We start from the raw sequence: 26726 nt of genomic DNA, 5'->3' as shown, positions 1-26726 counted from the left end.
ATGATGAAATACAATTTTCAAAAAGATATAGAAATACACACATATACACACAGATACAAAAACATGACTCACATAGAATGACTACATGTCAAAGATTTATTTGACTCATTAATGAAGGACCTAGCAAGATTGTAAATCGATTTTGTGCAAGTATTTTCTTAGTTATGATACTAGGTTGTAGGTATTAAGGAGATTGTCCTTATAGAAAGAATACTTGCTGATGTGTTTAGGGATGAGGGCTCATAACATCTAACTTCAGTTTCAGATAGTTCTGCAATAAAAGAAAAAAAGGTACATGATTATGTGTTTGTATGGGAAAGGAATAGATAAAGCAAATGTGGCAAAATGGTAATTGTTGAACCTACGTAATTATTTTGTGGGCTTGCAATTTTTCAAAATGGGGAAAATAGGTATATATAAGATTATATAGTTTAATTCCTGTTCCTCTTTTTCCCTCCATCCATTATTCCCACTGCCCCATAGTTAATTTCCATTAATTTCTTTTTTCTTTTTCTTTCTTTGAAATAGAAGCAAATATATACATACACAACACACACATACATACACACACACACATTGCATATTCTCACTTCTCATTCTTACTGAAGTGGTAGTATGCTATTAATATATACAGTGTTATATACCTTCTTTTCTCATATAACAATGTATCCTGAAGGTCTCTTCATCTTAATTCAGCAGTAGCTAGACCATCCTTAGAGCTGCATTATACTTCACTGTGTAAACCACAGTTTATTGCTGTCTCCTATTGCTGGATACTTGAATGTTTCCAAGATTCACTATTATAAACAGTGCTACAGTAAAAAATCACGTACACAAGTTATTTTGTACTTCAGCAGGTGTCTTAGCTTAGGCTGCCATAAGAAAACCATAGACTGGGTGGTTTAAACAACAGAAATTTATTTTCTCATAGTTCTGGAGCCTGGAAATCCAAGGTCAGGGTGCCAGTATGGTCATATTCCGGTGAGATTTACAGATGGCCTTCTCTCTGTGTCCTCATATGGTGAACAGCAAGACCAAGCCCTCTGGTGTCTCTTCTTATGAGGGCACCAATCCCCTGTGAGGCCCCACCTTCGTGACCTCATCTAAACCCCATTATTTTCCAGAGGTCCCATGTTCAAATACCATCACATTAGGAGTTAGGGATTCAAAATAAGAAATTTGGGGAACACAGTCCTGTACATAGCAGCAGGTATATCTTAAATAAATTAATAGAAATGAGATGGCTGATAGCAAAATATAAATATGTCTGTAATTTGTTATATATTTGGATTGTTCATCCACTTGGAATTTATCCTGATGTGTGGTGCTAGATAGGGATCCAGTTTTTAAAGTCTTCTTCCAAATGGCTAGCCAGTTGTCCCCAAACCATTTATTATAATAGCCTTGTTTTCCTCACTGATATGAGATTCTGACTTTCTCACACATTAGATTCATGGTATGTACTGGGATCTATTTCTGCTTTTGTTGTTTCATTGACGTGTTTATCTGTTCATACTCCAGTTCCATATCATTTTAGTTGTTTATACTAGACTGTTTTAATGTCTGATAGGTATTATTATCTCTTATTTTTTGAATTTTTCTGCCTATTCTTGCTTGTTTTTTGAATTTTGTCATTTTCTGAATTTTCTTGACTACTATTGCATATGTTTCTTCATATGAAATTTTTTTTGTGTTTAACTATTATGGAAAACATCAAACATATATAAAAGTATGATCATTGAATTTCCATTACGCAACTTAAGTGATTATCAGTATTTCACTATTTTGTGTTTTAGCTATTTCCCCTTTCCTTCTTATTTTTTGGAGTATTTTACAACTATCTCACCTATCATGTCATTCTTAAGTTTTTTAGCCTGTATCTCTAAGAGATAAAGATTTTAAAAAATTAAAATACAAAAATTTAAACAATTAAAAAATTTTGTTAGATGGCTCATTATCCCAATCTAACAAAATTAATATTAATATGAATTAGTAGTCATAATCCAGTATTATCCACATCTAGTTTAGTTTTCCCTGATTTTTTTCTCAGGGGTCTTGGTTTGTTCAAATCAGGATCCACACAAAGTCCTCACTTTGCATTTGGTTGATATGCTCTCTGAATCTTTAATTTGTAACAGCCTTCTCCTTCCCAACTTCTGTGTTGAGTTTTCTTCACTTTTTCTTGTTTTGTATGTTTTTTTACTACGATTTCTGTGATGTCTATTTTCCCTTTTGCTCCTCGTATAAATGTCTCAGTCTTGCTTTCTTAAATTTGTGTTTTTCTTTACTTTTGTGAGTTCTGCCACTTCCTGTTTTATATTCTTTTGCTATTTGGCTATCACTCACTCTGGTTTGGGCCATCCAGTCTTCTGTTCTTTTGGTACTTTCATTGTGTTCTTAAGTATTTTAGTTTAGTTTAGTTTTTGGCATACTGTTTTCATCTACTTTGCGGTAACATTTCTTTGGTGAGTTTCATTATCTACTGGAAAGATATACTGCTTGTTTTCAGTTTTTTTCTTATGGTTTTTTTGTGTTGAGAGATGAGTTGCCTTTTCAGTTACTTGTGTTTGAATGAGATTTATTTTGCTGGAGGTTCCTGTGTGGGGAAATGGGCAGGGTTAGCTTTACAAGCATCATTGTGTTAAGGGCTCCCTCCTAAGGTACACTTCTCTGGCTCTTAAAGCCTACCCTGGATTAGGAAGAATCCCACTACCTCCATACCTGTGCTTCCCTGAATTCCTCACAGCCTTTGCATTTCAAGTTGATGCAGCTACTTTTAGAGTTTATATTCTGCTGGCATTTTCTGAGTGCTTATGCCTTTTCTTCTCCCTCCCTACTTTTCTGTTCTCTGTTTCTGCTTCCCTTAGCAACCCTGTCTTTTTAGTTAATCTGTCTACTTCTTTTTCTCAGCAGCTCTCTTGGGATGAGACCCCTCAGCATCACATTTTTTTCTGTGATCCCCTGGTGGCGTGATAGGGGCCAGTTGGCTTTGCCTTTATCATCACCTGGCAAGGTTTACTCATCCTGTTTTATTGTTTTCAGATTTGCTTAAAGTAGTTTTAACTGAGGGTGGCACCCTTAGCACTCCCTTGTTTTCCCCCTCTATGTATAGGGTACCTATGGTTCTGGTACTAGTGTTTGCTATTTGGGGGAGGGTTCAACCACATTTACAAATCAAATTTGATTTACAAATTTAAAAAGTGATTTAAATTTGTGCAATTTCCCATTTCCTAGTTTACACTGAAGGGTAGCTTTTGTTTTGTTTTGGTTGTCTTTCTCTAAGCTTGATACCAGCTTTGGAGGTTAAGATTTTTATCATGTTAAGGAACTATATCTATTTCTATTTTACTAAGATTTTTAAAAAATCAAGAATACTGAATTTTATCAAATTCTTTTTCAACATCTATGGAGAAATTTGATTTTGTAACATTTTCGAGAATTATATAAGTAGATTTTCTAGTATTAAACCATTTTTGTATTCTTGTAATTTTGGTGTTTTAGACTTGCCTTATCTCTTCATCTGGTCATTTTATAGATGTAGATGCTTTCTATATGCCTGGTAATATAATATATTTTCTATTTGTGGAGTCTAGTGTTCTCTATGTCTGGTAAGCCAAACTTGTTAATTGTGTTGCTCAAATCTTCTATAATCTTACACTTTTTTAAAATCTGGTCCAACCATTGCTGAGACAGATATGTTAAAATCTTCCACTTTGATTATGGGTAGATGTATCAATTTCTTTTTTTTTTTTTTTTTTTTTTTTTTGAGACGGAGTCTCGCTCTGTCGCCCAGCCCAGGCTGGAGTGCAGTGGCGCGATCTCGGCTCACTGCAAGCTCCGCCTCCCGGGTTCACGCCATTCTCCTGCCCCAGCCTCCCGAGTAGCTGGGACTAGAGGCGCCCACAACCGCGCCCGGCTAATTTTTTGTATTTTTAGTAGAGACGGGGTTTCACCGTGGTCTCGATCTCCTGACCTTGTGATCCGCCCGCCTCGGCCTCCCAAAGTGCTGGGATTACAGGCGTGAGCCACCGCGCCCGGCCAGATGTATCAATTTCTCATTATAATTGTTTATATAGAAACTATTACAGGCAAAATGTAAGAAATTTTATATCTTTCTGGTAAATTGGCAAATATTAAAAGATTATGTATTATATTTATCCCTAATAATGCTTTTGGCCTCATTGTCTATTTTATATGATGTCTTTATACCTAATATCACCTAAATTTGTATGTGGCTTATGTTCTTTTTTTTTATAAGGCCAAACTTAAAAAAAAATTATTGATATTGACATGTTGTTCACTTCCTGTGTTGTTGGGTAATTTTTTTCAGATCCACCCTTTCACTGAGTGTTACCCTTTGAGGTTCCTGCCTTCATGTGAAGGAGTGAAAGAGGTGCATCTCAATTCTCTGTGTTGTGTGGTTTCAAGACCCTTGTTTCAGGTCTCCATGAGGGCCTTTAATAAGTTTTAATTGCTAATTCTTTGGATATAGAAATAACCAACAGCCAGATGGGGCACAGTGGCTCATGCCTGTAATCCCAGCACTTTGGGAGGCTGAGGTGGGCAGATCACTTGAGATCAGAAGTTGGAGACTGGCCTGGTCAATATGATAAAACCCCATGTCTACCAAAACATACAAAAATTAGCTTGGCGTGGGTGCGCACACCTGTAATTCCAGCTTCTTGGAAGGCTGAGGTGGGAGAATTGCTTGAACTTGGGAGGTCACAGTGAGCCGAGATGGCGCCACGGTGCTCCAGCCTGGGTGTCACAGAGTGAGACTCTGTCTAAAAGAAAGAAAAAAAGAAAGAACCCAACAGCCAGCTTTCTTCAGTGTCAGTTTATACTGATTGGCTCATGGATTTCTTTTATTATCTTGATAATTTGCCTATGTGTTTATTGGGATGGCTGTTATGTATTATCCTTCAGTTTTCAGGTATTTTGTGATGGGAGAATTTCCAGATAATCCTGTCAGCCACATTGCTGGAAATGCAAGTCTTCAAATTAAATATATATTTTTGAAACCAATGCTTAAATACTTGGTGGGGAAAGAGAAAGAAAATCATCTCCTTTTTTTGTTGTTGTTGTTGACGTTTTTCTTTTTAGCATGCAGCAGAACTGATTAAAACAGTGGCATCTCGCTATGATGAATATGTTAATGTGAAGGATTTTTCTGACAAAATCAATCGTGCCCTTACTGCAGCAAAGAAGGATAATGACTTCATTTATCATGATCGAGTTCCAGACCTTAAAGATCTAGATCCTATTGGCAAAGCCACACTTGTGAAATCCACCCCAGTCAATGTACCCATCAGTCAGAAATTTACTGGTATGTCAATTATTCAGACACACGTTAATCTTATTTTCCTCTAGTTTACTCTGTTTTTCCTAGCTAAAAATCACATATTTGCTATTGTATGCTTTGAATATAATTTGCTTTCATGTTGTTTAAAATGAATATAAGAATAAATATTGTATTGTGTCAGTGCAATGTTAAGATGGAAAGTAAACAACAAAGCATATGTAAAGTATGCAATGGTTAGAAGACTTGAAACTGTGTGTTTGATGAAGACTGTAGCACTTGTCATTTTGTTAACATTTGTTATTTAAGATGCTGCCATTAAAAATAAACAAATATGGCCGGATGTGGTGGCTCACACCTGTAATCCTAGCACTTTGGGAGGCTGAGATGGGTAGATTGCCAAGCTCAGGAGTTAGAGACCAGCCTTGGCAACTGGTGAAACCCTGTCTCTACCAAAAAAAAAAAAAAAAAAAAAATATGGGCATAGTGGTGCATGCCTGTGGCTTTAGCTACTCTGGAGGCTGAGGTGGGAGGTTTGCTTGAGCGTGGGAGGTGGAGGTTGCAGTGAGCTGAGATCATGCCACCATACTCCAGCCTGGATGACAGAGTGAGATCTCTTCTCAAAAAATAAATAAATAAAATAAAATATAAATGGAATATAAAAATAAACCACAAAAATACTTTTTTTTTTCTTTTTTTTGAGACAGAGTCTCGCTTTTGTTGCCCAGGCTGGAGTGCAGTGGCACTATTCCCTCACTGCAACCTCCGCCTCCCGGGTTCAGGAGATTTCTCCTGCCTCAGCCTCCCAAGTAGCTGGGACTACAGGTGCCCGCCACCACGCCCAGCTAATTTTGTGTTTTTAGTAGAGACAGGGTTTCTCCATGTTGGTCAGGCTGGCCTGGAACTCCTGACCTCAGGTGATCCACCTGCCTCGGCCTCCCAAAGTGCTGGGATTACAGGCATGAGCCACCGTGCCCAGCCTGTTTCTTTAAACATGTAAACTTCTGTAGTGATATTTGTATGAGATAAATAAATGTTATTATATTGTAGATGTATACAACAGATGGTAGCCTCTAGCTGAGATCCCAAGGAGAACATTCTCTTACTGGGAAAGGGTGATTATATGTTTATTTAGCAAACACAAAGTGTTTACAATGTGCCAGGCACTCTTTAAGCACTTTACAAATAATTAGCTCATTAGTTTTCACAAGTGCCCTGAGAGGGGTACTGTTATTATCCCTATTTGATGAGGATACTGATGCACAGAGTGGTTAAGTAATTTCCTCAAGGTCACATAGCTAGGAAGTGTTGGAGCCAGAAATGGAATCCTGCTGCTGTGACCCACTCAGTCAATTTTTTAATTTTTTTTGAGACCGAGTGTTGCACTGTTGTCCAGGCTGCAGTGCAGTGGCACAATCTCAGCTCACTGCAACCTCCGCCTCCTGGATTCAGACGATCCTCCTGCCTCAGCCTCCCCAGTAGCTGGGACTACAGGCGCCTACCATCACACTGGCTAAATTTTGTATTTTTAGTAGAGATGGGGGTTTCACCAAGTTGGCCAGACTGGTCTTGAACTCCTGACCTCAGGTGAGCTGCCTACCTTGGCCTCCCAAAGTGCTGGGAGGGATTACAGGCCTTAGCCACTGCTCCTGACCCCTTGCTCAGTCAATTTAATCAACAAATGAAATCGTCACCAAAGATCCCTCACACATCTGAAAAAGTTAAAGAAAATTAAGTTCAAAGAAGAAACTTTTCATTGTTGCCATTGTCCGTGAATGTAGTGATCTAAAAATTCTCTTTATCATTTGTTTTAAATAGTGATTTAGTTTTGATCTTTAAATATCAATAGACTATTGATATTTTGAACTTTAAATATCAAATATTTATAGACTATGTAAATATTGGAAAGAAAATATGAACAGTTGCTTTTACAGTTCGGATTTTTGTCTTAAAATTTTGTTGTAATTTCTCTTCCTAATTTTAGATCTGTTTGAGAAGATGGTTCCTGTGTCAGTGCAGCAGTCTTTGGCTGCCTATAATCAGAGGAAAGCCGATTTGGTTAACAGATCAATTGCTCAGATGAGAGAAGCCACCACTTTGGCAAATGGGTAGGTAGAGCTTAATTTTAGAGCCTAAAGTTTTCCGTTTGGTTGTTCTTTAGTTCATGAACATTTTAGTTTCTGAGCTTAGAGCTAAGTGTCAAGAGTACATAAAATAGAAAATGTAGACACACACAACCATTTTTGGTGAACATTGTATTTATGAAGCTCTAGCAAATATAGTTGGAAGAAATTATAAAACAAGGTGAGGATATTTGATTAAAAATTTGTATTTTAAGATGTATTTATTTGGGGGGAAATGAGAAGAAGAAATGAACTCAGATACATGGTACGTTTAGTGTTCTGAACGAATTTCGATAACATTTTCGATAAATGTTCATAGAAACTGAAATGTCCATTAACAGGTGAAAGAGTTTAACAAACTGCTCTATAACCATAAAATGGAATACTGCTCAGCAATAGAAAGACTCAAACTGATACACATAATATAGATGAATCTCAAAAACTGTAGCTAAGTGAAAAAAAGCAAAACACATTCTAAGTATATACTGTACATAGTGCAAGTACTGTATATGTATATGCTAGAATGATTACCCTTATTTTAAGTTGTATAAAAAGTAAAACTAAACTTAAGACACGGAGCAGATCAGTAGTGGCCAGGGGCCAGGAGAAGGAGGACTGGGAAAGGTGCATGAGAGAATTTTTTTAGGGTAACAGTAATGTTCTCTATCTTAATCATAGCGCCGGTCACATGGGTTATGGAAGCTGACCCCCTTGCACAGTCAAATCTGCATATAACTTTTGAGTTAACTACTAATAGCCTGCCGTTGACCGGAAGCCTTACTGATAACATAAACAGTCAGTTAACACATATTTTGTATATGTCTTATATAGTATATTCTTACAAGCTAGAGAAAAAATGCTATTAAGAAAATCATAAGGAAGAGAAAATATATTTATTATGATTAAGTGGAAGTGGATCATCGTAAAGGTCTTCGTCCTTGTCGATTTCATGTTGAGTAGGCTGAGGAAGAGGAGGAGGGAGGGTTGGTCTTGCTGTCTTAGAGGTGGCAGAGGTGAAAGAGGTGAAAGACCACATATACATGGACTCATGTAGTTCAAATCTGTGTTGTTCAAGGGCCAACTATATTTCTCTCGTAGTTGGCTTGCCTTTTCATGTTTTTAGTTTTGATTAATGCATGGATTTTACCATCATTTTTCTTTAACAAGAAAGGGATATAAGTTTACTCTAGCATGTGATTAACAGACAGTCCGAGATTTTACAGAGCTTATTTTCTGAGGAGTTCATTGTATTACATAATTTCATTTGCCTTTTTGTCTTTACATAGTAGGTAGGGATATGTTCCTCCCTTCCCCATCATGTAAATGAAATAACTCAGGAATTGTTATTGTGCCATAAAACTGAGAACAGATGAAGATTCTGTAATGAATACTTAGGGCATCTATTTTCTGTTGACATTTTGCCTAGATGATGTGAAATTATAACTATTGATTCTGTTGAAAGAGAGCAGAAAAGAAGAAAATAATTTGTGTATTGTTTCTGACTAACGAGATACTGTAACAATCAAAAGTGTAAAAGACTTTTTTTAGGATAGAATTTTTGACTTTTAATTACTTAGACTGAAAGAAGTTTGAACTGTAAACCAATGATACCTAATATATTTTAATGTGGTCATAGTTTTTCTTATTTTTTTGCTTTTTTTTTTTTTTTTTCCCCAAGACGGAGTCTCACTCTGTTGCCCAGGCTGGAGTGCAGTGGCGAGATCTCAGCTCACTGCAACCTTCGTCTTCTGGCTTCAGGTGATTCTCGTGCCTCAGCCTCCGAAGTAGCTGGGATTATAGGTGCCCACCACTACGCCTGACTAATTTTTGTATTTTTATTAGAGACGGGATTTCACCATGTTGGCCAGGCTGGTCTCAAATTCCTGACCTCAGGTGATCTGCCTGCCTTGGCATCCCAAAGTGCTGGGATTACAGGTGTGAGCCACTGCACCAGCCTATTTTTTGGCTTTTAATTCTGAATTGTGAACTTAATTTTTTTAATGATTTTGGTTTAATTTCATCAATCACTGATTTTTTTTGTTTTGTTTTACTGTTAATCTTTGCTTTGTTTTTCATTGATAGGGCTTATCTAGTTTTTCTGGGTGCTAACTCCATTGCTGTTGATTTGGTTATAGAAGATTAAATTAAATAAAGTAAATATTGATGAGGAGTTATTTTAAATTGTTTTAGACTTCAACATAACATAGTATCTCATTTTTTCAGGGTGCTAGCTTCCCTTAATCTTCCAGCAGCAATTGAAGATGTGTCTGGAGACACTGTACCTCAGTCTATATTGACTAAATCCAGATCTGTGATTGAACAGGGAGGCATCCAGACTGTTGATCAGTTGATTAAAGAGCTGCCTGAATTACTGCAACGAAATAGAGAAATCCTAGATGAGGTATGTTTTATAAGATTTGCTTTTCAAGTATAAACACTGTGATCTCTTGATGTCCAGCAGGGATTGGGCCTGGAGACTTCTTCATGCTAGTGTTCACAGTGTAGTTAGTATTCATCACTTTGGTGAATTTACTGTGTCCCAGAGCCTTCTCTTTAGCATAAGAGAAATTCTGGTTGAGTGAGAATGGGTTTCATTCGTATCTTAAGGGTAAGTAAGTACACATTAATGAAACTCAAATGACCACTGTGTAAAACTAGTATACCAAGATAAATTAACTATTATACAAACTGTTCAGTCTTTGTAATTATTGACTTATTTTATACATAGGCAGATCAACTTTCTTGGTAATCATGGAAATTAGACAAAGGAAGTTAGGCCATCAGATGTTTTATAAGGCAACTGCATCCATTTTCCAGTAGAGATGGCATTTTATTAGTAGGAGTGAAATATTATTGACAGTTTTTTTGGCTAAAGCTAACTGTTTGCCAGTGTTATTCTCTTTTTATAGTGCTTTCACCTCTTCTCCCTAATTGGTAAAGTTTCTTTCCTTAGCAAAAATACATTTCACTGGTTATATGGGCTTTTGCCAGTTTAGGAGTCATGTTATCTATTTTAGATGACTTATCAATGCTTTAATCTATGATGTTTTGATTTTTCAGTTAACTTTCAGAGGATATTGTATTTTTACCATTTCCAAGTACTTTGGGGTAGGGGCAGAGTACTTGAGAGAGTGTGAGTCTTGTGGATGAGAATATTTACCTCCCAGGGTCATTTAGATAATTAATTAAGCTAGAACAGTAAGATGCCTAGCCTTTGGACTATAGGATATGCTTTAATAAGTTACAGCTATTATTACTGTTATATTCCTTTAATGATGATGGTGTATTGCAGTTACTTTAACTGTTAGGATGATGAGATAGTGATTGTTACTCACCTTTCAATCCAAATCAGCTTTTGAAAAAGGTTAAGGTGGAAATTTACTGCGTTGTTGACTTGAGAAAGCTGCTATTTATGAGGGGTTCTATATTAATTATACAGTTAACATTCACCAACCTTATTTGTGTAGACACATTCAATAAACAGAAAAACTAAAGAAATCATAATTGGTATTACGTACTTCAGTAGTAAAGCTTTTCTGTGTTGTACTTGATAGAAATGCAGAATCTCAGGCCCCATGTCAGACCGACTGTATCAGGATCTGAATTTTAACAAGATTCCCAAGTAATTTGTGTGTGCCTATTAAAATTTGACAAACACTGTTGTACCTTATAGTTGTTTAAAATTTGTTGATTTGTGAGTAAAGAAGCATGTGATCTGGTGTTTCACTGAAAGGACATTTTTCTAATGTCCTTTTTAAAATTATGTCTAATAATTTCTTTATTAGCCATAGGGAGAAGAAAGTGGAGAGTATTGTATAAGACCACATGCAAGTGGCAGCAGCAAGAAGTAATTGTCTGATAGTGAGGGAGGAGACAAACACTAAGAAATGCAGGCATAGCACATCAAATGAAAAGCAGTCTTGGGACATTTAGCAAATAGAAGTAAGAGTAAATCATCATTTAATAGTTGGTAGTTTACACATAATTCATTGGTCAAGGACTCAGAATGTAGAGTTGTATTTGGATTTGATTCCCAGCTCTTAAACCTACTTGTGACTTGGGGTAAAGTACTTAATATCTTCATGTTTCAGTTGATCATCCAAAAAAATAGGGTTAATATTAGCCAGTAAGATAGTTGTGAAGTGGAATTTGTGTGTACTACTTAGTAGGTATATAAATATTAACTGTATTTCCTTTTAAGTTGCTATTAATTGAATATGTATGTTTGGTTTTGTAAATTTTTTTTGATAGGAACATTGTCTAATGTGTCAATTGTGAGAAGCATCTTTAGAAATATGAAAACATAAAAAAACCTCACATTAGTGTTTATGCATAAGTCTGTTGTCTAACTTAATGTGAGGTACTTTTATTTATCTTACTTGATGTTCCTAACAGCCTTGTGTGTGTTATTCTGTCACTTGTACTTGGAGAGTCTGATTTTTAAGTAAGTTGTAAATTTAAGTTGTAAAGCTGATACTCTTTTTGAGTGTTCATCTCTGGTAGCTTTTAGAAATTTTGTTTTGGTCTTGATTTTTATAAATTTGAAGTGTTCACTAGTTTTTTAAAAAATAATAATTTATCATACTTAGGATCTTTATGTCTTAGATCCCTATCCATGGATTCTGTTTGTTCATTCCTTTTTGTCCATTCTTTCCATAATCTCCTCATGAATTTCTTTAGATTGATAGTATCAGTTCTACATATCACTTAACATTATCTTTAACATTTCCTGTTTGTGTTCTTGTTCTTCTTTTAGGGAGACTATCTTAGGCCAGCCTTCCAGCTCATTAATAGGCTCTTCAGCTGTGTTTTTTAACATTCTTAAGCCATTCTATTGAGTGGTTTTGTTGTTGTTAATTTTATTGATCTTTTTCATTTCTAAGATTTCTAATTCCTCGTTTTAAAAACTCACCTATATTTATCTTACAACTGCATGTAGGTTTTTTTTTGGTAAAATTCACATAACGTAAATTTTCCATTAATTTCCTCAAAGTGTATGTTTCAGTGGTTTTCAGTTTATTTGCAGTGTTGTGTGAGTATCATCCCCCAAAAGAAATCCTGCACCCATAAACAGTCTCTCCTCGTTCTCCCTTTCCCCTGCCCTTGCCAAACACTAATTTAGCTTTTGTCTCTGTGGATTTATTGAAATGTCTTCTGGACATTTCATATAAGTAGAATCATACAATATGCGGTCTTTTGAGTTTGGCTTTTTTAACTTAGCATAATGTTTTTAAGGTTCATCCAGGTTGTAGCATGTATCAGTCCTTCATTTCTTTTTGTGACTAAATAATATTCCATTGTATTCTTAAACCGTATTTTGTTTATCCTTTCCTCAGCTGATGGATATGTGGGTTGTTTCCACTTTTTGACAATTCCACATATAGTAGTCCCCGCCTTATCTGCAGGGCATATGTCCCGTGACCCCCAGTGGAGGCCTTAAACTTTGGATAGTAGTGAACCTTAGTATTTTTTGTTTTTTTAAATCTGATAATCAAGATGGCTTCTAGGTGACTACTGGCAGATAGTATATACAGCGCAGATACACTTGATGAAGGGATGATTAATAACCCAGGCAGGAGGAGCGGGAGCAAGAGATTTCATTACACTGTTCAGAACTATGTACAATTTAAAACTTGTGAACTGTTTATTTCTGAGATTTTTCATTTAATATTTTCAGACCATGGTTGAACTCGGGTAGCTGAAACTGCAGAAAGCAAAACCATGGATAAGGGGGAGACTACTGTAATGCTGCTATATGTGTACAAGTTTTTGTTTCAATGTCTGTTTTTAATTTTCTTGGGCATATACCTGGAGCACAGTTGCTGAGTCATTTGGTGGGTTTAAGTTTAGCTTTTGAGGAACTGTCAAACTCTTTACCACAGTAGTTGGACCATTTTACATTTCTACCAGCAGTGTGTGAGGGTTCCAGTTTGTCTGTATCCTTACCAACCCTTATAATTGTCCATTAAAAAAAAGTACAGCCACCCTAATGTGTGTGAAGTGGTATCTCATTGTGGTGTTGGTTTGCATTTTCCTAATGATCAGTGATGCTGAGCATCTTCTCATGTGCTTGGTTGCCATTTATGTGCCTTCTTTGGAGAAATGTCTGAGTCTTTGGCCCTTTTAAAAATTGGGTTGTCTTTTTGTTGTTGAATTATAAAAGCTCTTTATGTATTTTGGATACTAGACCTTATTATATATATGATTAACAAATATTTTCCCCCATTCTGTGGGTTGTCTTTTCATTCTCTTGATAGTATTTTTTTTGATGGAGGAAAGTTCTTTTGATACAATAGTTTATCTGTCTCTTTGTTGCTTGTGCTTTTGGTGTTATATTTAGGATTCCATTGCCAAAAATTTATGAAGACTTATCTTTATTTGTTCTTTTATAGTTTTATAGTTTTTTTTTTTTTTTTGAGATAGAGTTTCGCTCTTATTGCCCAGGCTGGAGTGCAGTGGCGAGATCTGGGCTCACTGCAGCTGCCTCCTCCCATCAATTCTCCTGCCTCAGGCTCCCAAGTAGCTGAGATTACAAGCATGTGGCAACACACCCAGCTAAATTTGTATTTTTTAGTAGAGACAGGGTTTCACCATATTGGTCAGGCTGGTCTCGGAATTCCTGACCTCAGATGATCCGCCTGCCTCGGCCTCGCAAAGTGCCGGGATTACAGGCGTGAGCCATTTCGTCCGGCTGAGTTTTACAGTCTTTTTTGTTTGTTTGTTTGTTTTGAGACGGAGTCTCGCTCTGTCACCCAGGCTGGAGTACAGTGGCGCGGTCTCGGCTCACTGCAAAATCCGCCTTCCGGGTTCACGCTATTCTCCTGCCTCAGCCTCCCAAGTAGCTGGGACTACAGGCGCCCACTACCACGCCCGGCTAATTTTTCGTATTTTTAGTAGAGACGGGGTTTCACGATGGTCTCGATTTCCTGACCTCGTGATACGCCCGCTTCAGCCTCCCAAAGTGCTGGGATTACAGGTGTGAGCCACTGCACCTGGCTGAGTTTTACACTTTTAACTCTTAGGTTTAGGAGTTTAATTCCTTTTGAATTATATCTTGTATGTGATGTGAGGTAAGGGTCTAACGTCTTTTTTTGAGTTTAGTTATTCAGTTTTTTCCAGCACCATTTATTGAAGAGAATGGTCTTGGCACCTTCCTGGAAAATCGCTTGATTTATATGTCTATACTTAGGCCATTACCACATTGTTTTACTAATGTAGCTGTATAGTAAGTTTTGAAACAGGTGTAAGTCCTGCAACTTTTCTCTTTTTTTGCAAGATTGTTTTGTCTGTTTGCAGTCTGTTGCCATTCCATATGAATTTTAGGATCAGCTTGCTGATTTCTGCAAAAATAAACAGTTAGAAGGTTGTTAAAGATTGCATTGAATCTTTAGATCAATTTGGGGAGAATTGCCAGTCTTAACAATATCAAGTTTTCCAATTCATGAGCCCAGGAAGTCTTTCCAGTTTTTTAGGTCTTTTTTCTCAACATTGTTTTGTAGTTTTCAGTGTAAATGTCTTGTCCCTCTCTGGTTAAACTTATTCGTAAGTATTTTTTTCTTTTTTGATGTTATTGTAAATGAAATTGTTGTCTAATTTCCTTTTTGGATTGTTCATTGGTAGAGTATAGAAATGCAGCTGGTTTAATATTCTGCAACTTTGCTGAATTTATTATTTCTAGTAGTTTTTTTGGTGGATTATTTAGGATTTTCTATATATAAGGTCATATCATCTGCAAGTAGAGGTAGTGTTACAACTTCCTTTTCAATTTGGATGCCTTTTTGTTGTTGTCGTAGTCTAATTGCCCTGGCCAGTGCAGTGTTGGACTGGTGAGTTGGACTGTGACAGTGTTGGAATGGTGAGAGTGGACATTCTTGTCTTGTTCTTAATCTTAGGCGGAAAGCTTCCAGTGTTTCACTATTAAGTATGTTGGTTGTGGGATTTTCATAGATGGCCTTTATGAGGTTGAGGACGTTCCCTTCTAGTTTGTTGAGGTTTTTTGGTTATGAGTGTTGGATTTTGTCAAATATATTTTCTGCATCACTTAAGATGATCATACGGTTTTTCCTTCATTCTACTGATGTGGAATATTCTATTAATTGATTTTCAGGTGTGAATCACTTTTGCATTCCTGGGACATCCTACTTGTCATGGTTTATAATCCTTATAATGTGCTGCTGGATTTGGATTGATAGTATTGTGTTGAAGATACTGTGTTTATATTCATAAGAGATACTGGTTTGTAGTTTTCTTGTAGTGTCTTTGCCCTTCAACTCGTATGCCCTTATGGTGTGTCATTTGTAAATAGCATGTAGCAAGATTTTTCTTTTTAATTTAATTTGTCTTAACCTGGAAGGTTAAACCCTTTAATTTATCCCTAATTTCTTAAAATATATTAAATGTATTTATTTTATATTATTTATCTTGTAATTCCAATATCTGTAGTTTTTGTGGGTTTGATTCTATGATTTGTAGTTTTTGCTGATTCTTGCTTATGGTGGCTTGTTTTCTCTTGTGTTCAGTTTTTTTGTTACTGTTTTTTACTTTAAAACTTTAAAAAATAGTTTCAGATTTACAGAGACTTTGCAAATTTAGTGTAGAAGGTTCCTGTGTATTTTTCACCTAGCTTCCCTGAAAGTTAAAATCTTATGCTGTCATGGCACATTTGTTAAAACTAGGAAATTGACAGCGGTACAGTATTATTACTCAGATTTTACCAGTTACTCCACCAATGTTCCTCCTTCTGTTCCCAGATCCAGTGCAGAGTACTGTATTGCATTTAGTGCTCAGTGAGTTTTGATTGTGCATTCATATTTCCTGTAATTTATTTGTGGGAATTCATTGAGATCTAGGTTTAAGGTGAATTCTAGAAAGGATTTGTGTTCGCTTCTGCCATAAAAAGGCATTATATACCTGGCACCTCCTTAAACTTAAGAGGTTTTTTCCTTTCTTTTATAATCTTTTAATTATAATTTACCTTAGGACTTTGTGTCACACAGATAGTGTGGTTTCTAGTCCCAAGTTCAGGCTTTTGATCTGGAATCTCAGATAATACTTCTTCAGACAGGCATGTTTTCTTCTGTAGGGCAGTTTTCTGTTTTAAAGATTCATCCACTGAGAATCACCTATTTGGAAGTATACTGGTTTGAAGGTGGAGAGTGCTTTTGATCTGACCTCTCACCTTTTATTGTCCATACCTATGTTTCTTGTTGACTTTCCATGTTCTAAATTCACAATCCAAGCCAATGGTGAACTACACAGCTGGTGAACTATGGATGGGTGGGCCAAATGCTGGCTTGTTGCCTGCTTTTGTCGTTAAGGATAATTTTTATCTTTTTTAGAGCATTGTCAAAAAGAAGAATTCTGTGTGACATAGACGGTGGCCCACAAAGCCTAAAATATTTACTCTGTGGTGTTTGACAGAAGTTTGCTATTCTTTGTCCTGAGCTATCAGGAATTGTCATATATTGCTGGTGCTAGCACAGTGTCTACTGGTAGATTAGTATTTTCTTGTGTTTCTGGCCCCCTACTATCCTGTCATCTATGCATTAAAAAGGCATTTAAAAATATGTAAACATAATTTTCTGTTTATTGTATTGGAATGGAAGTCTAAATCTTTTATTTTCATGTAATTGATCAGTTTTCCCCTTTGTTTTATTTATGGCTTCTATTTATTTTAATCTTAAAACTTTCTTTAAATTGGTGTATGGATGTAAATAGTCTCTTATTTATTTTTCCTTTTTTTTTTTTTTAACTGAGAAAGGTAATAGCTAATTCAGCCTTAAATTTATAAGACTTTTTGCTAAATGCATTATAACTTAGATGTCTGCAAGAAAAAAGTCGATTTATATTCTAACCTAGTATTCCCATCTCACCAAATTCTCACTTATATTGTGTATGAACATTTGTTTAATGCTTTACAATTTTTATACCAGAAATGACATTTCAGGGTTCTTTTTGCTTCCGTTTAAAGTCGTTAAGGTTGTTGGATGAAGAAGAAGCAACTGATAATGATTTAAGAGCAAAATTTAAGGAACGCTGGCAAAGGACACCATCCAATGAACTGTATAAGCCTTTAAGAGCAGGTAAAAATGTGTATAAATGACCTTCATTTAAATAAATTCCCAATTTGGACCCACATTTTTGCTTGATTAAATTAGGCTCAGTTGTAAATTCATTTTTACTGAAATTGTTTTTCCTCAGTTTTAGTATAAAGATTTAAAAAGTTCACAAAAGTAATCTGCCCATTGTCAGAAGTACAGATTCTTAAGAAGGGTATAAAGTGAAAATTAAAATGATCCTCCAACTTTCATTTTCTATTCCAAGCTCTGTGCATATTTTATTTTATTTATTTATTTTTTTGAGACAAGGTCTCACTCTGTCACTCAGGCTGGAGTGACATAGGTCACTCCAGGCTGCAGGATCATAGGTCATTGCAGCCCCAACCTCCAGGGCTCAAGCAATGCTTCTACCTCAGCCTCCTAAGTAGCTGACACTATAGACACATGCTACTACGCCTGGCTAATTTTTGTTTTGTATTTTTTGCAGAGATGAGGTTTTACCGTGTTGCCCTGGCTTGTCTTGAGCTCCTGGGCTGAAGTGATCCACCTGCCTCCACCTCCCAAACTGATGAGATTATAGGCTTGAATCACCATGCCTGGCCCCTGTGCATATTTTAAAAATATAAATGAGGGCATATTGCATTTATGGTTTTGTAATTTTTTTTCATTTAGTAGTGAATCCTGGGTGGTAAAAAAAAAAAGAGCTTTAAGTTATTTTGAGGCCAAATTTATGCTGCTTAAGACTTGGATTATTAAGATTTTGTGCTAGCTGAGATAAATGCTGTCTTCATGGTGGCTGCAGATTAGTTTTACTTATCTTTGTAAAAAGTTTGCATATTATTGAGATATTTCTAAAAATAAATCTTTTTTTTTTTTTTTTTAAAGTCACATTGCTCTTTTGAGAGAGGAGTACTTTTAAAATAAATGGACCAATTTTTGGAGAGAATGATTTCTTCCTACATTCATGAGTTGTAGGAAAAGATTAATATTAATTAGCTTTTATTTGGCAGATAATAACTACCAAGTATATTTTAAGGTATAGCTATGCTTTTGATTTTATAAGTGATTTTGTCATCTTTCCAAAAACGAGAATGCAAAGACTGTTAGGAGCTGTTTTTATTATTAAGTGAATAGGGGTCTATAGAAGGGGAAGATAAGTAAAGTTGGAAACTAGAACTCAACATATAACCAGCCCATAAACGTTGCTGTTAGAATCACTTCTATGCTCTCGAAACTTTTATTTTCTCCCAGAGGGAACCAACTTCAGAACAGTTTTAGATAAAGCTGTGCAAGCAGATGGACAAGTGAAAGAATGTTACCAGTCTCATCGTGACACCATCGTGCTTTTGTGTAAGCCAGAGCCTGAGCTGAATGCTGCCATCCCTTCTGCTAATCCAGCAAAGACCATGCAGGGCAGTGAGGTAAGAAGGGCATTTTGATGTGGGTGGTCATCTGCTTAAGAAAACCACATTCAAGCCATTTTATATAAAGAACTGCCAATTTTCTTATTGTCATCTTTAAAAAAATGCAGAAATAAATTGGGGTTGTTATATTTAAAGTAGTATATAGACTGTGTAATAGATAATTATACTAATATTAACTATCCTATAATAGTAACTTCCATTTATTGAATGCCCTTTTTTGAACTAAATTTTAGATACTTCACAGGTCAACATTATTTAATTCGGGTTTTATAAAAGAGAGAAACTTGGAAGTATAGAAATTTCCTGAAATGAAAGGACTGGGTATGGCCGGATACACAAATTCTTTATTTCTTACATTATTCTATACTCCCTTCCACCTTGTTTCCCTGGGACTACCTTTGAAATGAAGATTGACAAGGTGTGCATGTTAATAGATGGATAGCACCATCATGGTGTTTCTACTGATGACAGGAAAGAGAAAATCGAATAGTAGGGCATCTGATTTGGAAAGTCCTAAAAGAGAAAGTGCAAGTATAATTTAATGGCCTATCACTGGAGGTAGGGTAAGTTAGTAGAATAAGATAGAGGTCCCAAATCTCTGCACAGGAAAACAAGCCAAAGGGCAAGAAATACTGCTGAAAACTTCTTGAAAAAAGTGAATTTCCTGGGATAGTAAGTTCTGAAAAGTATTAGTTTCATTCCTTATTTGTCTTTCCATAGAAGCTTTTTATATATTTCATATATTTATTCCAAGACCTACTGGATATCTGCTCTGTGTAAGGCACTATGGTGGATACATTGGAAAATTAACATGAATTATACACAGGCTTTACCCTCAATTTATGATCCATTGTGGAATATCAGTCATGTACAAGGATGACTGTAATATAGGGAAGAAGTTTAAAAATGTCACAGGGAAAGTATAGGAAGTATGTTATGGGGATTTAGATGAAGTACTTAAATTTCAGTAATTTGGAGCTGTTCTCTTCAGAGGCTTCTTAAGAGATTGGCGCATTACGAGAACAGAGTGGATAGGCAGAAAAAGTAAACGTGTAGGATCAGAGAAGGGCTGAGTAGTGGCTGTGTCTAGAGAGTTATCAGAGGTACAGAGGATCTGCACACACAGCTTTTACTCCTGATTTCTCGTGACAGAAGGTTTATAGACATGTTGAGAATGGCTGGAATCTATTTATTTATTCACCAAGTGTTTGAAGGCCTACTATTCCAGAACAGTGCTGAGCACCTTAGTCCCTAACATGAAGAGACAAAAAACTCCTCTGGGTTACCTTTAGTGTAGGGTAAATGCACAGGTACTGGGCACCTCTCAAAGGGAAGAGAAAGCTACATAGTTGAATGTGCATTGAACCTGAATGTAACAGGGGAACCCAATGGAACAAGGAATATGAGTTAGTTGCTTTGAGGACGTAGAGGAGAAAAGGGAGGTGGTCAGAAGGTTAACTTGTAAAGAACAAAGAACCCGAAGAAGAAACTGCAGACCCTTGGAACAGCAATAAATTCTGGTACCTTTTTTATTTTAGAAAAAGATCTCTGTTTAGTACTCTCTTTGTATTCTTTTTGGTGTCTTGTACATGACTCAGACTATGTGGCTTTCATCCCTTGATTCTTCTGCTTTCGGTAGAAAAGCAAAAGTGGTTTGTGCTAAGCAAAATCTGCATTAGTATGCACTGATTTGTTGATATTTTATTCAGTTGTATCAGTTTTATTAATCCTTAGTTGTGTTACACAGGAGAAAGGAAGTTTTGTACTCAATATGAAGTAATTTTATGGAAGTTTCTTGACAGGGAACCACAAAAATTTCAGCACTCTCTGTATATTCATTTGTCATATGCCTTTATCAAATAAGGCAAGCATCAGGTTTATCAAAGCTATTTCAGATGGTTGTCATAATAGTTGATGACACATTTTAGCCAGAATTTTTATGATAAAAACTGAGTTTTTTGATTGCTGATTAGAATGATGCAATGTACACGTTTTATTAAAAAGTCCAAGTTTGATGGTAGGGCTGTTTTTTTCTTTTATTGTGAAGAAGCCTACTGTCTAGTTACTTATTTTCAGTCTCTTCAGGCATCTGGTTTTACATATTGAGATACTCTGAAAAATTTTGCAGACTAGTGGTAATCTGTATTTAAAAATTTTTATATTAAATACCTAGGATCACTGCTTGTGATTGGTTGCCTATGATCTACTGTGGCCTGAAGTCTAGTCTATGGTTGGCTGGCCAAGCCTTGGCCCTAATGTATATGGGGCTGAGTCTAGCCAGAGGAAGGAACATCTTTTTTTGCTCAAGGATGATGTTCAGTTACACTCAAAGTGTTACATCTGCTGGGAGTAATGGTGGGGGGGGGGGGGCCTTTAAAAAAAACGCTTTACTTCCTTAGAGGTACAGCATAAAGAGAGCTGTTTAAAACTGTGTGCCCTCCCAGAGGAGTGCCTTTTTTGGATTCACAGACTAGTGGAGGATCTGCAAACACAGCTTTTACTCCTGATTCCTCATGACAGAAGGTTTATGGACATACTGAGAATGGCTGGAATCTGTTTGTTTATTTACTCACCAAGTGTTTTTTGAAGGCCTACTATTCCAGAACTGTGCTGAGCACCTTGGTCCCTAACATAAAGAGACAAAAAAACTCCTCTAGGTTACCTTTAGTGTAGGGTAAATGTATCAAGTTTCTGCTTTCATTGCTGTAAAGATAGTTGCTTATTTGCCTTTTCTGAAAATAAAATGACAAGGTTATAAAAGTAAAATAGAAGATTTCATTGAGGGCATTTCTCTTCCTTCCTTTCCTTTCCGTTCCGTTCCGTTCCGTTCCGTTCCGTTCCTTTCCTTTCTTCCCTTTCTTTCCTTTCTTTCCTTTCTTTTTTCTTTTTTTTTGTGATGGAGTCTTACTCTGTCACCCAGGCTGGAGTGGAGTGGCGCAATCTTGGCTCACTGCAACCTCTGCCTCCTGGGTTCAAGCAGTTCTCCTGCCTAACCTCCCGAGTAGCTCTTTTTCTTTTTTCTTTTCTTTTCTTTTCTCTTTTTTCTTTTCTTTTCTTTTCTTTTCTGAGATGGAGTCTTACTCTGTCACTCAGGCTGGAGTGCAGTGGTGCAATTTTGGCTCACTGCAACCTCTGCCTTCTGGGTTCAAACAGTTCTGCCTAGCCTCCTGAGTAGCTGGGACTACAGGTGTGCACCACCATGCCCAGCTAGTTTTTGTATTTTTAGTAGAGACGGGGTTTCACCATGTTGGCCAGGATGGTCTCGATCTCTTGACTTCATGATCCACCCGCCTTGGCCTCCCAAAGTGCTGGGATTACAGGCATGAACCACCGCTCCCAGACCATTGAGGGCATTTCTTATGTCTCATATTGTACTTGGTGCTGTTAAATGCTACAGAGGGTTTTAAATCTAAAACTGGGGTCAGGAAACTGGCTTGTGGGCCAAATCCAGCCTGCCTCTTCTCTTTGTATGGCCTATGAGCTAAGAATGAGTTTTACATTTTTTAAATGTGAAACTCATTTAAAAAAATGTAAAACTTTCTACTTCATTTTTTAAATGGCTGGAAAAAAATCAAAAGAATGTTTTAATATATGGGCTTTATATAAAATTCAGATTTCAGTGTTTGTTAATACATTTTTGTTGAAACATAGCTGCGCTCATTCATTTACACATTGTCTTTCACTCTGCAAAGCAGAGTTAAAGAGCTGCAACAGAGACTGTGGCCTACTGAGGCAAAAATATTTTCTGTTTGGTCCTTTACCAAAAAAGTTTGTAAGATTCTGATCTAAAAGACAAAGTATTGACAACCTAGGTGAAGCCATTCCTGCCATTCTGTTTGACCTCATCTGCTGTTCTGCCTTTTGTTTACTATACTTTAGCCAGAGTGGCCTTTTTTTCTTTCCTTTGATCCTGCCAAGCTTGTGCCTGCCACAGGACTTTTACATTTGCGTTTCCTTCTGTGCAGGGCTTTCTTCCCATTTCCGTGGCTATTACCTCTTTTTCATTAGTCTCAGATGTCACCTCTTCTCCGTCTTTGTCATTGTCTACCCACATTATTCTATTTTTGTGTATTTGTTTAATCCTCCCCTTTGCATATTTATTTAATCCTCTCTGGTGTCCAAATGAAGGAAAAGACTGTTTTTGTTAGTAGTTGTGTCCATAGCATCTAGAACGGTACCCAAAACAAAAAGTATTTGTTTGAATGATCATCACTGGCAGCCTAACTTAATAAAGGGATACATTTAATTGCAGTTGAAAGATAGCTGGAGCTGTATGTAAGAAATAAATACCCTAGGATTCTAATTATTTATATACTTTGATAACATGTTAAACCTCAAATTTGAATTTATAAGAAAATGTAGGCAGTGGTTTTCTTATTATCTTGGTCATTTGTGGAAGCAGTTTAATTCATTTTCTACTTCATTTACTCTGTTAAAATGAGGCCAGTGTCATATAATCTGAATTATGTTAAACTAGTATACTGTGTATGAAATTTTTTAAAAAGATGTTCATAATACAAGGGATCTCTATCTTTGTGTGGTAGTCCACAAGTTTGTTCATAAATTGGTTGTTTGAAATGGCTTTTTTTTTTCCAGAAAGTTAGAATTATTGCATTTTTGAATATCACAGGATTTGTTAACTATTTGGCCCTCTGTAGCATCTGGTTAGAAAGCTTCTGTATCCGTCTGGTTAGATACCATGGAAGTTGTGGTTAGCTTTTCTTCCTAATCTAGGTAATGTGATTGAATACTTACCCTTTGTTAGAAGTTATGTTGAGCACTTTATATAGATTATCTCAGTCTTCACAACAGTCCTGACATAGGTACTATTATGCCCATTTTGCAGTTGAGAAAATTGGATTTTCTAAGTAGTAACCTGTCCTTGATTGCACAGTAACTAAGTCCATTATGGTCTTTAAGGGAGTATAGTCAGAGTTGAAGTGTTTTTTTTTTTTTCCTATGCAATTACTTTTTTTCTATGTAATTACGTTTCACTTTGATAGACCATTAGTTCATTTGTTTCCTTATTCAAGTTTTGACTTAATCTTGTTTTTTGAGTGTGTAAATGTTCATGATTCAAAAGGTACATGCAGAAAGCCTCATTCCTTTTCCTTCTACTTCTTTCCTGTATATTTCCTGTAAGTAACCATATTTGTTAGTTTCTGGTTTGTCCTTACTGATTTTCTTTTTGCAAGAACAACAACAAACAAAAAACCCCCCAAAATTATGAATACATACATATACATATATACGTATTATATATGTGTATATTTATTTTCTGATTTTCCTTCTCTCTCACTCAAATTGCAGTATACTAGATATGCCTTTGTACCCTTTTTTTTTTCATTTAATAATATATCCTGGAAGTCACTTGGAAGAAAAGTTTTACTCACATCATCTAATATCAAGTTCTACTAGGTCTTTAAACAGACTTTGCCATATCCACCCAGGTGTGATTCTTTCTCTTCCTCCTTCCTTTTAGAGTTTCTGTGGTTTGATGTTTTCTAGGAATCATGTTTCTCTTTCCACAGCCTTCTCCCCTGTACCCTCTTCTTTCTCTCACTCCCTTTCTCCTTCCCTTCCCCGTTCCTTCCTCTCTTCTCCCCCTCCCCCTTCTCTTCCTTTCCCTTCCCCTTCTTTTCCTTTCACTTCCTTCCGTTTTAAAATTAGGATATTTAGGAGATATGGGTGTAAATGAGGCCAAAAAGGAAATTCACCTACATTTAGAAGAAACCTTGAGTCTCTGGTCTTCACAAAGGGATGTTACATTGGACATTCCTATTAAGGAGCTAACTAAGACTGTGGAAGGAAGAGTAGGATAGGAATTTTTAGAAACAGGCATTTGGTAGGGGGATCCATGAGAATTGGAATTGCTGCTGGTAATGAGAAAGACGGGTGGAGACAGGGCTCATGGTGCCCTCTTCTTCCTTTGTCTTTCCTCCAATTTTCTTTCTATGAGCCTCATTGGGGCAAGCAGAATAGAGAGATTGGGTTGATGTTTTTCGTGGTGGTCCTAGCAAAGTATGAAGAGATGAGTGAAAGGGGCAACTTGAAAGTGCTCATTAGAAGGTGCTTGAACACTATTAATATGAAGGGGTGTTTATGAATCATGTGGGTATAGGTCAGAGAGTGTCTTGACTGAATACAAGAGATAAATCTCTATTTTGTTTTTGTGTTTTGTTTTGAGACAGGGTTTCTCTCTGTCACCCAGGCTGGAATGCAGTGGCATGATCATGGCTCACTGCAGCCTTGATCCCTTGGGCTAAAGCAATCCTCCTGTCTCAGCCTCTGAAGTAGCTGTGACTGCAGGTGCACACCATTGCGCCCAGCTAGTTTTTTTTTTTTTTAATGTAGAAATGGGGTCTCACTTTGTTGCCTAGGCTGATCTCACTTTGTTGCCTAGGCTGGTCTCGAACTCCTAGGCTCAGGTGATCCTTCTGAAGTGCTGGGACTGCAGGCTCGAACCTCTACATCTGGCCTAAAACTCTTAATGATATTTGAAGAGAGGCACAAGAACCCTCTTACCTTCTTCCTCTCCCAGCGTATAAAATAGATGTGTGGTATATAGGTTTATATCTGTATCTTTCTCTATTTCTTTCTCCATCTACCATGCTTGCTTCATAACTGTCTGTATTTCTATGTTCACCTCTATTTCTCTATGTGTCTCTCAGTCTCTCTAGGCAAAATAGGATATCTACTTACCTACAAAATCATACCTTCCCCTGCTTCACAACCATGGTCGGGAGGGAGTATAGTGTAGAGTGGCTAAGAGATTGGTTTTGTAATTAGTCAGACTTAGGTCTCAAATTTCACCTCTGCCCCATGGTAGCTCTATAACTATGTCACTTAATTTTTCTGAGACTCATTATCCCTATCTTTGAAATAGGGGTCATAAATATATATACCCCATGGGGTATTGTAAGGAATACATAAAATTATATTTCTAAAGTGTTTAGCATGGTGCCTAACACATAAGAGTTCAGTAAATTGTAGCTGTTGCTATTGTTATTAATGCTGCTTTTGTTTTAATCTGAGTCAACTGAAGGTACAATGTCTGTCTATATAAACCTGACGTTCAATTTATATTTGGCTCTCTGAGAAACCATCTCTCTCTTAGCCCGAATGAACCTTTATATATTATTTCCTTTTTGAAATTTTTTTTTTTCAGTTAAACTAAGGTGTCTTTTTTATTGTTTAGGTTGTAAATGTCTTAAAATCCTTATTGTCAAATCTTGATGAAGTAAAGAAGGAAAGAGAGGGTCTGGAGAATGACTTGAAAGCTGTGAATTTTGACATGACAAGCAAGTTTTTGACAGCTCTGGCTCAAGATGGTGTGATAAATGAAGAAGCTCTTTCTGTTACTGAACTAGATCGAGTCTATGGAGGTCTTACAACTAAAGTCCAAGAATCTCTAAAGAAACAGGAAGGACTTCTTAAAAATATTCAGGTGAGATTCATATATTTAATAAGATCTATGTTTTAAAAATTACAGAAAGGATATGTCTGGACTAAACCTATATTCAATTAGGAAAATGACATTGGAGAATATCTGTAGTTAAGAGTAGAACTTAATACATGTGTATTTTGTAAAATTAAACTTGGCACATCAGTTTTATTTATATCTATGAAACAAAGTCATTTTTTTTTCTTTTTTTTGAGACGGAGTCTCGCTTTGTCACCTAGGCTGGAGTGCAGTGGCACGATCTTGGCTCACTGCAAGCTCCGCCTCCCGGGTTCCTGCCGTTCTCCTGCCTCAGCCTCTGGTGCCCGCCACCACGCCTGGTTAATTTTTTGTATTTTTAGTAGAGACGGGGTTTCACCA

The 26726-nt window shown here is 36.5% G+C and overlaps 1 protein-coding gene across 2 annotated transcripts in view; it reads left to right on the top strand.

The window, feature by feature from the left end:
- Positions 1-26726, top strand: part of PDCD6IP (programmed cell death 6 interacting protein) — a 73586-nt gene that overhangs the window by 33276 nt on the left and 13584 nt on the right. For both annotated transcript variants that reach the window (XM_015132340.3, XM_015132339.3), the window contains exons 8-13: positions 5104-5326; positions 7284-7407; positions 9646-9823; positions 17393-17504; positions 18732-18901; positions 26103-26351. In XM_015132340.3, the coding sequence (XP_014987826.2) occupies positions 5104-5326; positions 7284-7407; positions 9646-9823; positions 17393-17504; positions 18732-18901; positions 26103-26351 (1056 nt within the window). The remainder of the gene's footprint in view (positions 1-5103; positions 5327-7283; positions 7408-9645; positions 9824-17392; positions 17505-18731; positions 18902-26102; positions 26352-26726) is intronic.

This window comes from Macaca mulatta, chromosome 2, assembly GCF_049350105.2.
Source record: "Macaca mulatta isolate MMU2019108-1 chromosome 2, T2T-MMU8v2.0, whole genome shotgun sequence".
Lineage (NCBI taxonomy): Eukaryota > Metazoa > Chordata > Mammalia > Primates > Cercopithecidae > Macaca > Macaca mulatta.
This window is presented reverse-complemented; position numbering and strand designations above follow the sequence as displayed.